Below are 15748 nucleotides of genomic sequence, written 5' to 3' on the forward strand. Positions count from 1 at the left end.
GTGAATGCTGTTATTTATAGTGCTGCTATATAAACATGAACATGGCTCAACATTCCTACACTACAGCCCATATAGGATCAATTTCATAGACATCACCACTTGCTTGTTGCTGGAACTATTCACATAAGGCTGACGGGAGAATTCAGGTGTGACTGAGCAGGCATCTGTAGTGCTGGCAAAGTGGCAACAGCATCAATATCCAAATCCATGTGCTACTTACTGCCATTGAACCCTTGAGCAAAGCATTGAACCCCCCCCCCCAAACAAAAAAAACTGCTCCGGAGGTACTGCTACACAATTGACCATGTGCTGCTTCTGGGTTGAGAACTAGAACAGAAGTGAATATACAATTTCAGTGCAAATGGATAAAGAGCAAGCTATTCTAACATTGCTACAGAAAATCATTAAATAATGCAAGAAAATACATGATTTGGAGGTTGAGATTTAATTGGAAATTAGACGTGGCCTGAGTGAGCATCTGCAACCACACGGCTGGGGTTTATTCATTACGTCTTGCAACAGAAACTGTTTACGAACCCACCGGTTTCCGTTTAGTTTTTATTTGGAGTAATGATTACACCCCAGTACTACAGGTCAACGGTGCAAATGAGTGTTGAGAATGATGTATTCGAGTTAAAACACACACATTCACATGCCCCACACACTTTTACATGCCCGCTGCCATAAACAAACAGTTAACTCCCACATCTGGACAGAGAGTCTCCATAGTAACAACTGGATACATGCATCCAGAGGAACTCCAAGAACTTCGAACAATTACCCACAGTGCAATTCATCTAGTTACACAGATCTCTCGCTCTCGCTCTCTCATTGGGAATGCAATAATGACTCTGTTCCATTTAAACAGTTTTATTAACATTTCAAAATCTTCATAAATAATTTGTGAAAAAAAAAAAAAAAAAAAAAAAAAAAAAAGTTATCCATGTCCTCGTATTAGTTTGGTCCTTTAATGTGAAAATTGTCCCCAGATAAAATTAAAATGATTTGTCCAAACAGTCAGTTCTTCAGAAAAAAACAAAGGAATAATAATAAAAGCCATTTAGCAGACACAAATTAAAGGAAATTGGGAGGAAGGAGGTAAACTGATACTTAAGCACGGACAGGGCAAACGCGTCACTACATTTACAAGGGGTTGACTACTGGACTCAAGGACGACTGTACAGGAAGAGGACGCTTTTCGCTTCCCGCCCAATCCCAAAGCAACCCCATGCGTGTCCCAAATCACACCCTATTCCCTATTGAGTGCACTACTTTTGACCAGAGCACTATGTAGAGAATATGGTGCCATTTGGGACACAGGCCATAACATCTCCCTCGTAGATCTGACATAAGCAATATAGGTAAGGGGTAGATATGTGGCTTTACTATTACCATATTGCTAACACTTATTCAAACATATTAGATCTACAAAGGACCATCAAGTAGTGCCACTAGGAAAGAAGTGGCTAAAGGGAGTTGATTTGGAACCGGGCATTAAGGCATGCTCTACAATTTGTTCTTTATTTCTTAGTTTATATATGGATGACACAGCGTTGACTCAACGTACACGGATGGATGGACAGAAGGACTGTTCTTTTCTTTCTTTCTCTATTTCGTGGAGAGGATGAGAGCCACAATAAGACCGTAGAGCCCTAGGACCTCTGCAAAGATCAGGATGAGGATCATGCCCACGAAGAGCCTGGGCTGCTGAGCTGTGCCTCGAACGCCTGCGTCACCCACAATGCCGATGGCAAAACCAGCCGCCAACCCACTCAGCCCCACGCTCAGCCCAGCACCCAGGTGGAGGAAACTCCTACATGAGAGAGAGGTGAGGGATAGAGTGAGATAAAGAGAGGGTAGAAAGAGAGGGATGGAGAGAGGGAGAAAGATTTATTTAAAACAATTGCAGTCAAAGCATCCCAAAGAGACTGCAGACCTTCAGTTTACAGATGTAGTACATCGCTAACACTTCTGAAAAACAATGGTGAAAAATCCACCAATCCTATCAAGTGGAGCCAATACCATATTACTACCAATCAGATCGCTTCAGACATGCAGTGCCTAGCGGTAGACTTGAGAATGGGTAACTAGCGTCTGCAATTTCTGAGCTCTTACTTGTAGAGGGTGACTTTCTCCGAAATGTTGTTGGCGATGAGCACCGCCACCACCAGCCCGTAGATGGCGATGATACCTGCCATGACCACAGGAATGATGGACTTCATGATGAGCTCCGGCCGCATCACCGACATGGCAGCGATGCCCGTGCCGCTCTTAGCCGTGCCATAGGCCGCCCCCAACGCTGGAGAAGGAGAATTTAGAATTTCAAAAAAGACAGAATTCCAAGACCATCCTATTTTGTCAACAGAACACAATTGTTTCAAGTAAAAAAAACATGAGAACGAGAGATTAGATTGTTATAGAGCGTGTGGGTATTAAAACCAATGGAGTTTGACAATAGTGTCTGCGCTTGTTGATCAAAGCCCGTTTTCATCACAGGTAAGCTTCCCTTTTCCACACTTTGTAGCTCTAGGAAAAACATCTTAAATCTTTACATCTATGAAGAACACTCAATAGATCAGCAAATGCATTAGCACAATGGTAATGCCCATCACAATAGTTTCAGGAGTTTGTGCAAGGTGGAGAAAGAGGTAGGGGTGTTTGTGTGCGTTTAATGGGATAGTTTGTTATTTTGGCAACGAAGCCCTTTCTCTACTTCCCCAGAGTCAGATGAACTTGTGGATACCATTTGTATGTCTCTGCGTCCAATATGAAGTTAAAAGGTACATTCACGAGCCAATGCTAACTAGTGTTAGTGCAATGACTGGAAGTCTATTTCTGAAATGTCATTTTGAAATTAACATAAAACAGATTAATTTCATCCAGATTAAAGTCATTCCAGTCGTTGCACTAATGCTAGTTACCAACTGTGTTAAAGCTAGTTAACAACTCCCTTCCCTTCAAACTGAACACAGAGACATAAAAAAAAAAATGGTATCCACGAGTTCATCTGTCTCTGGGGAAGTAGACAAAGGGCTTCATTGCCAACATCCCAAACTATCCCTTTAACTCTTGAGGCTCACACCTTTCTGTGATTGCAAAGGTTCCCAAATTCATGAGAGCCTTAATTGCCTTTAAAAAAAAGTGTCCTCTTCTCCCCGTCAACTGTACTGATTGGCAAAGACTTGACAGGTATAAACATGGTGAAAACATTAGGATAGCTTTCCCTTGGTCAGGTCTTTCAGTTAGGAGAGAGGATGCGAGGATTTAAGGAATAACTATTTTAAAAAAGAGCCACGGAGAGAAAGACTCCAGGATGTAGCCAGAGAAAGACATGTGTGTCCCAATATCTCCTTTCTCATGAAGTGTACACTTGTTCATTACTTCCCACAAACCTAAAAAAGCACTGTCTTGATTGGTGGCATGGGAAAGACGTATGTATACTGAACAAAAATATAAAACTGCAACAATTTCAAACATTTTACTGAGTTACAGTTCATAGAAGGAAATCAGTCGATTGAAATAAATGCATTAGGTCCTAATTTATGAATTTCACATGACTGGGCAGGGGAGCCTCGGAGGGCATAGGCCCACCCACTGGAGAGCCAGGCTCAGCCTGTCAGAATGAGTTTTTCCCCACAAAAAGTTATTCACTACAGACATAAATACTCCTCAGTGGCCTCCCGAGTGGAGCAGCGGTCTAAGGCACTGCATCGCAGTGCTTGAGGCGTCACTACAGACCCGGGTTCGTTCCCAGGCTGTGTCACAACCAGGAGTCCCATATGGAGGGGCATAATTGGCCCAGCATTGTCCAGGTTAGGGAGGGTTTGAACGGGGGGGGTGGCTTTATTTCACTCCTTGTGGCGGGCCAGGCGCATGCAGGCTTACTTCGGTCATCAGTCCAACAGTGTTTCCTCCGACATATTGGTGCGGCTGGCTTCCGGGTTAAGCTGGCGGGTGTGTTAAGGAATGCGGTTTGGCGGGGTCATATTTCGGAGGACATATGACTCGACCTTTGCAGCCATGCGACAAGATCATAATTGGATATCACAAAATTGGGGAGAAAAGGGGGGTAAAAAAATGTATTCTTATGGTAGAGAAATTAACATGATATTATCTGGCCACTGCCCTGTTGGACACTCCTGCAGTCAGCTCCCTCAAAACCTAAGACATCTGTGGCATCGTGTTGTGTGACAAAAGTGAACATTTTAGAGTGGCCTCTCACTAACAGGGACGTGAACACATTCGGGCACAACATTTGAGAGAAATAAGCTTCTTGTGCATATGGAACATTTCTGGGATCTTGTATTTCAGCTCATGAAACATGGGACCAAAACATTGCATGTTGCGTTCATATTTTTGTTCAGTGTAAATAGCCAAGAGACAAGGACAAAGTCTCACTTCAGTTGACTTTTGTTTCAAGTAAATTAGGCTAACTTATGCGTGTGCAACACTTCTAAAAATGAATATTTCAACTCAGCTCTTCACATGCAGTGTTGAAGCACAAGGTGGGATAGGTTATACGTTTTGTAGTTCTTTGACTTTGTGCAAATTAATTTACCGGCTATGAAACAAAACTGCAGAAATACTTTGAAAATAGCTACTGCAGAATAAATGTGATCATACTTGACTATTTTTATTCGCAAATGCAAGTGAAATGCTCACACTGTCAAGACTGACCACCCACCAACGTGGCTGGTGAATTGACCCCCCCAATGCCAAAATCTACCCGCATTTGACAGGTGTTAATTCTAGTCCCTGAATGGGATAAATGGGGACATAGCCATGCAGTGCTGAACCCCGAAGGCAGTAGAGCTAGCCTAGCCAAACCGAAGAGAAAAAAATGCCAAAGGGCGAGGCCAGTCTGGTATTTAACCTTTATTTAATAATAGTCTGTTAAGAACAAATTCTTATTTACAATGACTGCCTACACTGGCCAAACTCTGACGACGCTGGCACAATTGTGCACCACGCTATGGGACTCCCAATCACAGCCGGTTGTGATGCAGTCTGGATTTGAACCAGGTTGTCTGTAGTGACACCTCTAGCACTGAGATGCAGTGTCTTATACCACTGTGCCACTCGGTTTAACCTCTCTTGGGTAGGGGGCAGAATTTTGACATCCGGATGAAAAGCGTGTCCAAAGTAAACTGCCTGTTACTCAGGCCCAGAAGCTAGGATATGCATATAATTGGTAGGTTTGGATAGAACACTAAAGTTTCTAAAACTTTAATTTGAAAATTATGTCTGTGAGTATAACAGAACTGATATGGCAGGCGAAAAAACCCAGAGGACGAACCCCCCCCCACCCAAAAAAATTCAGCCTACCTCTATTTTCAATGGCTATCACTTTTATTATCAGGCCAAGTCCTCCCAGATTGTAGTTCCTAGGTCTTCCACTAGATGTCAGTCTTTAGAGTTTCAGGCTGTTTTCTGGAAAAAATTTGCCAGAAATTGTAGTTTTTCTAGGTGGCTCCCATTTTGGCTGTAGTGTTTCCAAGCGTGTGGAAGAGAGCTCGTTCTTTGGTATTTGTCTCTGGTAAAGACAATAACGATTCGTCGTCTTAAATGTTATTGTTTATTTACGTATTAGGGTACCTAAGGTTTGATTATAAACGTTGTTTGACTTGTTTGGAAAAGTTCATTAGTAACGTTTGGGATTCATTTTGTATGCATTTTGATGGGAGGGAAACTGGGTGGATTATTGACTGAAGCGCGACAGCTAAACTGAGTTTTTATGGATATAAAGAAAGACATTATCGAACAAAAGGACCATTTGGACCTCTTGGAGTGCCAACAGAAGATCAAAGGTAAGGCATATTTTATATCGCTATTTCTGACTTCCGTGTCGCACTGCCTGGTTGAAATATGTTTTTCATGTATTTGTATGCGGGGCACTGTCCTCAGATAATCGCATGGTTTGCTTTCGCCGTAAAGCCTTTTTGAAATCTGACATCTGGATTAACAAGAAGTTAAGCTTTATTTTGATGTCTTACACTTGTGATTTTATGAAAGTAAAATATTTATAATACTGTAGTTTGAATTTCACGATCTGCAATTTCACTGGATGTTGGCCAGGTGGGACGCTACCATTCCATCTGCCCATAAGAAGTTAGGCTGGTTATCATCCACAGTACTTTAATTAGCCATGTAGCCTATTCTCACATCTCCACAAATATCAGTGTGGGGCATGCTGGGTTTGGGCGGTGTCCAGATTGTCATAACGACCTTGTGCCATACTGTCACTGAACACAAGGGGCGCTATTTTCAAACCCCACAGACTAATCAGAAGTACATGAGAATGCTAATACTAACGAGCGCAATACAGACATTTTATACAGTCTCTGACCTAAACTATTTGCAAGACAGACATTCCAGCAAAGTTTTACAAGTAACTCAAAAGATGCTACTCACAGTTTGGTGCACACACAAAACAAGTATTAGACACCTACATTTGCACACAGGCCACAGGTAGCCTATGAGCCTACTTCTATGCATAATCAGGTGCCCGTCCTTACTCAACATTGACAGAAGTGCTCCAAACAAAAGACAATGACTAAATTGACAAAGCTTGTAAATGGAATTAAATAAACTAATACTTGTTTCTCACAAGTGTAGCATAGTTTGTGGGCTCTGCAAACAACGTGTCCACTGACAATGAGAACAGTAAAAGACTGGAATAATAATTGTGTTGAATTAGAGGTCGACCGATTAAATCGGAATGGCCGGTTAATTAGGGCCGATGACAAGTTTTCATAACAATCGGAAATCTGTATTTTTGGGGGCCGATTTTTTATACACCTTTATTTAACTAGGAAAGTCAGTTAAGAACACATTCTTATTTTCAATGACGGTCTAGGAACGGTGGGTTAACTGCCTCGTTCAGGGGCAGAACGACAGATTTTCACCTTGTCAGCTCGGGGGACCCAATCTTGCAACATTACAGTTAACTAGTCCAACGCAATAACGACCTGCCTCTCTCTCTCGTTGCACTCCATAAAGGAGACTGACTGCCTGTTACGCGAATGCAGTAAGCCAAGGTAAGTTTAATGCTAGCTAGCAACTTATCTTATAAAAAACAATCAATCATAATCACTAGTGAATTACACATGGTTGATGATATTACTAGATATTATCTAGCATGTCCTGCGTTGCATATAATCTGACTGAGCATACAAGCATCTAAGTATCTGACTGAGCGGTGGTAGGCAGAAGCAGGCGCGTAAACATTCATTCAAACAGCACTTTCGTGTGTTTTGCTAGCAGCTCTTCGTTGTGCGTCAATCATTGCGCTGTTTATGACTTCAAGCCTATCAACTCCCGAGATGGGGTTGGTGTAACCGAAGTGAAATGGCTAGCTAGTTAGCGCGCGCTAATAGCGTTTCAAACTTCACTCGCTCTGAGCCTTGGGGTGGTCGTTTCCCTTGCACTGCATGGATAACGCTGCTTCGATTGTGGTTGTTGTCGTTGTGTTGCTGGTTCGAGTGAGGAGAGGGACGGAAGCTATACTGTTACACTGGCAAAAAGTGCCTATAAGAACATCCAATAGTCAAAGGTTAATGAAATACAAATGGTATAGAGGGAAATAGTCCTATAAGTCCTACAACAACTACAACCTAAAACTTCTTACCTGGGAATATTGAAGACTCATGTTAAAGGGAACCACCAGCTTTCATATGTTCTGAGCAAGGAACTCAAACGTTAGCTTTCTTACATAGCACATATTGCACTTTTACTTTCGTCTCCAACACTTTGTTTTTGCATTATTTAAACCAAATTGAACAGGTTTCATTATTTTACTTGAGGCTAAATTGATTTTATTGATGTATTATATTAAGTTAAAATACGTGTTCATTCAGTATTGTTGTAAATGTCATTATTACAAATGAAATAAAAAATTGGCCAATTAAATCGGTATCGGCTTTTTTGGTCCTCCAATAATCGGTATCGGCAGTGAAAAATCATAATCGGTCGACCTCTACATTGAATGCATTAACAGAAATGACCATAAACAAACATTGTAGATTAGACATTTATAGAAATTAACAGTAATATTTAGGCTACTACTCGTTATATTTGTAATGGGGAATTGATAGACACTAACAATCAAGGCAAACAATTAACACATTGAAGTTAAGAAACAATGAATGTTCACAAATTGGTGGGAGAACACATTCTGGAGAGGGACGTGCATTTTGGCCACACTCCTTGGACTGTGGCATCCACGCAGCCTCCATAATGGATTAGTCTCAGCCTCCGCAATGGATTAATTCACTGAGATAATTAAAAATTAAAATCTATACACTGCTCAAAAAAATAAAGGGAACACTTAAACAACACAATGTAACTCCAAGTCAATCACACTTCTGTGAAATCAAACTGTCCACCTTGGGAAGCAACACTGATTGAAAATAAATTTCACATGCTGTTGTGCAAATGGAATAGACAACAGGTGGAAATTATAGGCAATTAGCAAGACACCCCCAATAAAGGAGTGGTTCTGCAGGTGGGGACCACAGACCACTTCTCAGTTCCTATGCTTCTTGGCTGATGTTTTGGTCACTTTTGAATGCTGGCGGTGCTTTCACTCTAGTGGTAGCATGAGACGGAGTCTACAACCCACACAAGTGGCTCAGGTAGTGCAGCTCATCCAGGATGGCACATCAATGCGAGCTGTGGCAAGAAGGTTTGCTGTGTCTGTCAGCGTAGTGTCCAGAGCATGGAGGCACTACCAGGAGACAGGCCAGTACATCAGGAGACGTGGAGGAGGCCATATGAGGGCAACAACCCAGCAGCAGGACCGCGACCTTCGCCTTTGTGCAAGGAGGAGCACTGCCAGAGCCCTGCAAAATTACCTCCAACAGGCCACAAATGTGCATGTGTCTGCTCAAACGGTCAGAAACAGACTCCATGAGGGCCCGACGTCCACAGGTGGGGGTTGTGCTTACAGCCCAACACCGTGCAGGACGTTTTTCATTTGCCAGAGACCACCAAGATTGGCAAATTCGCCACTGGCGCCCTGTGCTCTTTACAGATGAAAGCAGGTTCACACTGAGCACGTGACAGACGTGACAGTCTGGAGACGCCGTGGAGAACATTCTGCTGCCTGCAACATCCTCCAGCATGACCGGTTTGGCAGTGGGTCAGTCATGAGAACCCGATGGTCACTTTGACAGAGCTCCAGAATACCAGAACCTTCCAGAAGGACAATCATCTCTGCAGCACTCCACCAATCAGGCCTTTATGGTTGTAGCCAGACAGAAGACACTCCTCAGTAAAAGGCACATGACAGCCAGCTTGGAGTTTGCCAAAAGGCACCTAAAGGACCCTCAGACCATGAAAAACAAGATTCTCTGGTCTGATGAAACCAAGATTGAGCTCTTTGGCCTGAATGCCAAGTGTCACATCTGCAGGAAACCTGGCACCATCCCTACAGTGAAGCATAGTGGTGGCAGCATCATTCAGTGGGGATGTTTTTCAGCAGCGGGGACTGGGAGACTAGTCAGGAGAGGGAAAGATGAACGGAGCAAAGTACAGAGAGATCCTTGATGAAAACCTGCTCACGTTCAGACTTGGACGAAGGTTCATCTTCCAACAGGACAACGACCCTAAGCACTCAGCCAAGACAACACAGGAGTGGCTTTGGGACACATCTCTGAATGTCCTTGAGTGGCCCAGCCAGAGCCCGGACTTGAACCTGATCAAACATCTCTGGAGACCTAAAAATAGCTGTGCTTTGATATTCCCCATCCAACCTAACAAAGCTTGAGAGGCTCTGCAGAGAATGGGAGAGACTTCCCAAATACAGGTGTGCCAAGTGTTAATTGCTGCCCAATGTGCTTCAAAAAGTACTGAGTAAAGGGTCTGAATACTTCTGTGAATGTTTATTTGCTTTGTCATTATGGGGTAGTGTGTAGGTTGAGGGGCACAAACTATTTAATTAATTTTAGAACAAGGCTGTAACGTAACAAATGTGGAAAAAGTCAAGAGGTCTGAATACTTTCCAAAAGCACTATTATGTGCCTTTGCTCAACTAAAAAAAATCTTGGTCGACCAAACAACGGACCAGTCGACTAATTGCGGTCAGCCCTAATTCTGGTTGATGGGCACATCTACAACCAGGAGTTTTACATTTCTTGAGAACAGAAATATTTCAAGATTGGGATGCAATGAAATTTGATTTGACATATGTCCACGCTTACACCTTTCTGTAATCCGTCACATGTAAATACATTATAATCATTTACTTCAATGTCTATCAGATACAGAACCATTTAACGAGGTTTCTGAGAGAACCAGAGTGTCAGGACACGAGTCTTGTGCCCAAATGTCAATTGTCAACTTTTGAAATCATACTTTGCACATTTAAGTGCATTTTTCCAAGCCCCATGTGTGATTTAAAGTCAGAGGGGGTTTTAAGCTCATTCCCATAAGCGGTAACAGGCATAATGTCATCTGCAGCCATTTTTTGAGTGAGCTGAGACTCTGCAGACCCTTGCCGACCAGCTGAGAGCACAGTAGACTGCGCATTTGACAGACCTCCCCCAAGTTGCTGGCTGTAGTGGCTGGGGCGGGAACTGGGAGAGCAGTGTTGGCAGAGCTCAGTCCATCCCGATGAAGCTCCCGCCTAGTGGGGTGTAGCTGCTGCAGGGGATCGGTGGCTGCCAAATCTCCATTCTGGGTATTCACAAGAGGCCTTGGTGTGGATCCTGTTGCAAGGTTGGGGTTGCAATGGGGGGGCTGTCCCAGGCCTGTCCTAGGGATGGGAGTAGGGAGAGTAACTAAAACTAGCCTGGGAGGGAGGTTGTGGGGAGAATTGACGAGGACAGTGGCTGGCAAAGCTCCACACATTCAACATATGAGGGCTGATGGTGTAGACTGAATCATATGGTGCACTACCCTCAACAGTGTTTTTCTAGACCCTAGGGTAGTGGTCATACCTGTGTCGAGCTGGGCTGTGATGGGCCAGGTCTGGTAGAGCTTTGCTGAGGCTGGCCTGGTCTGGTAGTATGGGAGGGCGATTGTAGGGGGAATTGAAGCGGGTAGTGTGTAGGGCAGTGTGGCCGGCGACGCTCCAAACTCTGCATGGGCCCTCTGACTGCGTACGGCTTGGGCATAGCTCAGTGTATCTGCATGCAGTTCTTGGGAAAGAAGTAGTGTGGGGGGCAGTGTTGCTGGCTGTTCGCCAGTCTGTGTGGCGCCACCTAATGCTGGTCTAAAGGTGCGCCTGATTTGTCTCAGGGAGTTTGTGGCTGTTATGTTGCTCCTGTGAGGTGGACTGACCACCTAGAGCAACATCCTTTAACGTCCTAAAATGATGAAAGGAAACCCAGTGGCGGGCAGATGGAGAAGATGGATGTTGGACGACATCCTGATAATTTGATCATTGATGAAACATTTAATCTCAATACAGTTCTCTGTTCTTCAAACTATAATGTGGACTTAAGTTTTGTAGAGGTTTATCCTTTGCCAGTTTTAAAAAAATGGTGTTGTTTTGGAGTGCAAGGGCGAATTGAGTTGTTTCACATCTTCACTTCAGAGTATGCATTCTCTAACAGAAATTTGCAAATACATGCTAGAACGTGCCAATAGAATCTCCCTAGCTTGTGCTTGGCTCTGCCCACCTCCTTGCTTGTTCTACCCACTGATGAATTTTCTCCCATTGGAAACGACAGGATGTGGTCTTATCTTGGGTTAGTTATAAAAAATAATTTCCTCATGAAGGCTCTGAGGCTAAGCTATCCACACTCAGCTGTCTTCGAAACCGCTTGCGGATTCTCAGAGAAAGTCATCTTTATCTTCACCATGCGCACACAGTTCAGGCGAGGTATGAGTGGGTGGAAAGTCCTTGGCTGTCTAAGCTTTGTGAGTCATATGACTGCGGGTATGACTCCAAAACCCTGGCATTGTAAGCGCCATGCTCTACCAACGGAGGAAATGAATGACACAGATATGATCAAATGAAGAGGGGACCCTAACTCAAATGAATTTAGCACCATCTAGGCTATTGATTGAATATGGCTAGTCAGGTGCTGCATTAGAAGATGGCTTGTCAGTCACTCAGTCTTACTGTGTCAATACCATTGAAACTATTTATACATTTGAATATTTGTAGCTACTTTAAGTAAATAACGCAGTCAACTTTTGCAAAATGTTAGGAGATGAAGAACATTGCGTTCTTCATTTCATCCATCACATAATTTTTCATTATGAAGCTTACCGGTAGTCACGTGGTGGTTGTTTACAAGCACACAACGACGAGAGACCGGAGCCTTGTGAGTCACTCACTGTTGTGTAGCACGCGGCAGATGATCGAGTTACAGTATGGAATTCACAACTAAATGTTTGCCAGCTAGAGATCTTATATCAAGTTAACTGTCTAAAATGTGCTAAATGCTCTGCAGTTGTGCATTTGGTTTGCAAATGTAGTAGCTAAATGGTTAGATTCTTACAAAACATAACAGCAGAGAATCCCCTCCTGGATCAAGAGCCTTGGGTATCTGATAGTATTTCTGATTGACTTAATGCACCACCACTAATGAGCTGTGGAGCTTCTCAAAGTAATGTTTTCTTCACCTCAAACAAAGTCTGTTTTAACATCCATTGAGAATGACAATAGTTCAATGGATTTTAAAAATCTTTCCAGCTCTCTTCCTTTTGATAACCCCTCGGTGTAATAGGGAAACAATGAACATTGTCTAAAATCATGTGTAAGGCAATATCCACAATGCAACTCGTTCAGCATGTCAGGAGACACAGTTTGTGTTACAATTGTTTGCCTATCCTAAAATAACTTAAGCCGATTTCCATGAACATGGTCTAAAATCAATTGTTAGGCAACACCCACAATTCCACTAGTTTAGTATTTGAAGAGAGACACTGAGTTGCAAATAAACATTCTTAAAACATTTTACATGAACGTGGTCTAAAATCATGTTTTAGTCAATATCAACCATGCAACTAGTGCTGCATGCAACGGGAGACAGTCGGTGTGTTACCTGAAATAACTTAAGTTAATTTCCATGAACATGGTTTGAAATAATGCATTAGGCAATATCCACCATGAAACTAGTTCAGCACATGACGGGAGATACAGTGTGTGTGTTACAATTGGTCAAGCAAGACTCCAATACCGTCATTAAGTTTGCAGGTGACAACAGTGGTAAGCCTGATCACTGACAAAAAGAGACAGCCTTATAGGGAGGAGGTCAGAGACCTGGCCGTGTGGTGCCAGGACAACAACCTCTCCCTCAACGTAATCAACAAATGATTGTGGACTACAGGAAAAGAAGGACCGAGCACCCCCCCATTCTCATCGACGGGGCTGTACTGGAGCAGGTTGAGAGCTTTATGTTCCATGGTGTCCACATCAACAAACTAACATGGTCCAAGCACACCAACACAGTTGTGAAGAGGGCACGGAAAAACCTATTCCCCCTCAGGAGACTGAAAAGATTTGGCATGGGTCCTCAGATCCTCAAAAGGTTCTACAGCTGCACCATCGAGAGCATTCTGATTGGTTGCATCACTGCCTGGTATGGCAACTGCTCGGCCTCCGACCGCAAGGCACTTCAAACTGTAGTATATCACTGGGGCCAAGCTTACTGCCATCCAGGACCTTTATACCAGGCGGTGTCAGAGGAAGGCCCCAAAAATTGCCAAGGACTCCAGCCACCATAGTCATAGACTGTTCTCTCTGCTACCGCATGGCAAGCGGTACTAGAGCACCAATTCTTGGTCAAAAAGTCATAGCAGCTTCTACCCCCAAGTCAAAAGACTCTTGAACAATTAATCAAATGGCTACCCGGACTATTTGCATTGGTCCAAACCTACCCCCGAGTTTCACGCTGCTGCTAATCTGTTTATTATCCATGCAGTCACCTTACCTCTACCTACATGTTTATATTACCTCAATAAACCGGTGCCCCTGTACATTGACTCTGTACCAGAACCCCCTTTATATAGCCTCACTCCTATTATTTTATTGTTGCTCGCTACAGTTATTTGTTTTACCCCCCTTTTCTTAAAACTACATTGTTGGGGAGAAATGCGCCACAGAGAAATGGCATTCTGTTGGGACACTGACTATTTCCCCTCCCATTCGGTCAAAGTTCACAGCAAATGCTCCATTCCACTTTCTACTGAATGAGGACATCTAGTGGAAGGCGTATGAAGTGCTACCAGATCCATATCTTGTTGGGAAAGGAGGGGGCGATGACGTCAGTTGCCCCACATTCAGAATTTCATTTGTTTGGAAGATTGCCTGCCCTATGAGTTCTGTTATACTCACAGACATAATTCAAACAGTTTTAGAAATGTCAGAGTGTTTTCTATCCAATAGTAATAATAATATGCATATATTAGCAATCTAGGACAGAGTAGGATGCAGTTCACTATGGGCACGCAATTCATCCAAAGTGAAAATACTGCCCCCTATCCTCAACAAGTTAAGGGCTTGTAAGCATTTCACTGTAAGGTCTACTACACCTGTTGTATTTGGCACATGTGACAAATGAAATTTGATTTGACCATATTTGTGAAAATCTTCAAAATGTTTTGGTGCAATTCAGAAGGCTGATTGAGGACCTTATTACTGATCAATGTGTTTTTTTTATGACCATGTCCTTTCTGCTTGCATTTTGTATTTACATCGATGTGTGTAAGTTATGCAATTCTGGGCTCATCTGTAAAATAAAAGGTTAAATAAAATAAATACAAATAACCATATTTGGTGGTGAGTGGAAATGCAACCGGATGCTTCAGATGTATGGTGAAACATCTGGCTCATTGTTCTATCTGTGGTTGAGCAGCCCAGGTGAGCAAGCTGATTAGCAGATAGGCAATCTTGTTGCTAGTCGACACGATTACCAACCATCGTTATTTAAAGTATCGAATTGGATGTCTCCGGTTAACACAGAAATACCTACATCAAACTGTATCAATAGAAATTGGCCAGCTTATTACGTCAATGGCAACGTCACCTGTTACGATGGAAATCTCCATTCCGAATACCTACCCCCTCACATGACAGGAATGATAGCCAGTTATCTAACAAGCAACCGCATCCTCTTGGCTTTTTTGACTTGCCCGCTCCATATTCAACACAACATTCCTTAGTAGTAGACATTTCGGCCGAGTGTAATACGACCCACACACCCCTTATGATTGAACGAGGCATGAGACATATGACTGAACGAGGGTGTTGTGATAGTTAACGTTACCGCTGAAGACCATAGCCGCAGAGGCTCCCATCACTGCGAAGAAAGGGGAGTATTCGGGACTTTCTGACGACATTCTTACGCGTTCAGGGAAAAGCGCACAAACGTCCTTTTTTTAAAACGTCAACGTTTCTGTCGATTCTCAACACTTGCAATTGCAAGGCCCTTTCGTGCAGCACAGGGACGACACCCGACAAAGCCACCTCTTCACAGGAACACTTGGTGTAGCGGTAGAAAATGGCGAAACGGGATATGTCACATGATCAGTCCACTGGCCATGTCCCATTATGTCGATGTAGGGGTGTCCAAAATATCCTGCGTGTCATGTCCATTTCGTTCGCGTGAGAATACAAATAATATAATTTGTTGCCAAGAAAGGTATAACTCGTTTGTATATAATTTAATCAAATAAATTAGATGATATCCATAATTTTGTAGTCATAATGGTATGGTCCGCTGAAGGCTGTCTATGGTCTATTCATGCTTGCCTGGTTGTGGGAGGGGATGTGCCGCAACCATAGGTTACTGTGGAA

At 43.2% G+C, this 15748-nt stretch overlaps 1 protein-coding gene across 1 annotated transcript; it reads right to left on the reverse strand.

Annotated features, from left to right (window-relative positions):
• Positions 1–540: 540 nt before the first annotated feature.
• Positions 541–15473, reverse strand: LOC112252193 (V-type proton ATPase 16 kDa proteolipid subunit). The gene is made up of 3 exons (XM_024423229.2): positions 15219–15473; positions 2116–2299; positions 541–1813 (listed from the first exon to the last, which is right to left on the reverse strand). Exons 1-3 carry the CDS (start codon positions 15289–15291, stop codon positions 1609–1611), a joined length of 462 nt encoding a protein of 153 aa, XP_024278997.1. The 5' UTR covers positions 15292–15473; the 3' UTR covers positions 541–1608.
• Positions 15474–15748: the final 275 nt, after the last annotated feature.

Source organism: Oncorhynchus tshawytscha, linkage group LG01, assembly GCF_018296145.1.
Source record: "Oncorhynchus tshawytscha isolate Ot180627B linkage group LG01, Otsh_v2.0, whole genome shotgun sequence".
In the NCBI taxonomy this organism is placed as follows: domain Eukaryota; kingdom Metazoa; phylum Chordata; class Actinopteri; order Salmoniformes; family Salmonidae; genus Oncorhynchus; species Oncorhynchus tshawytscha.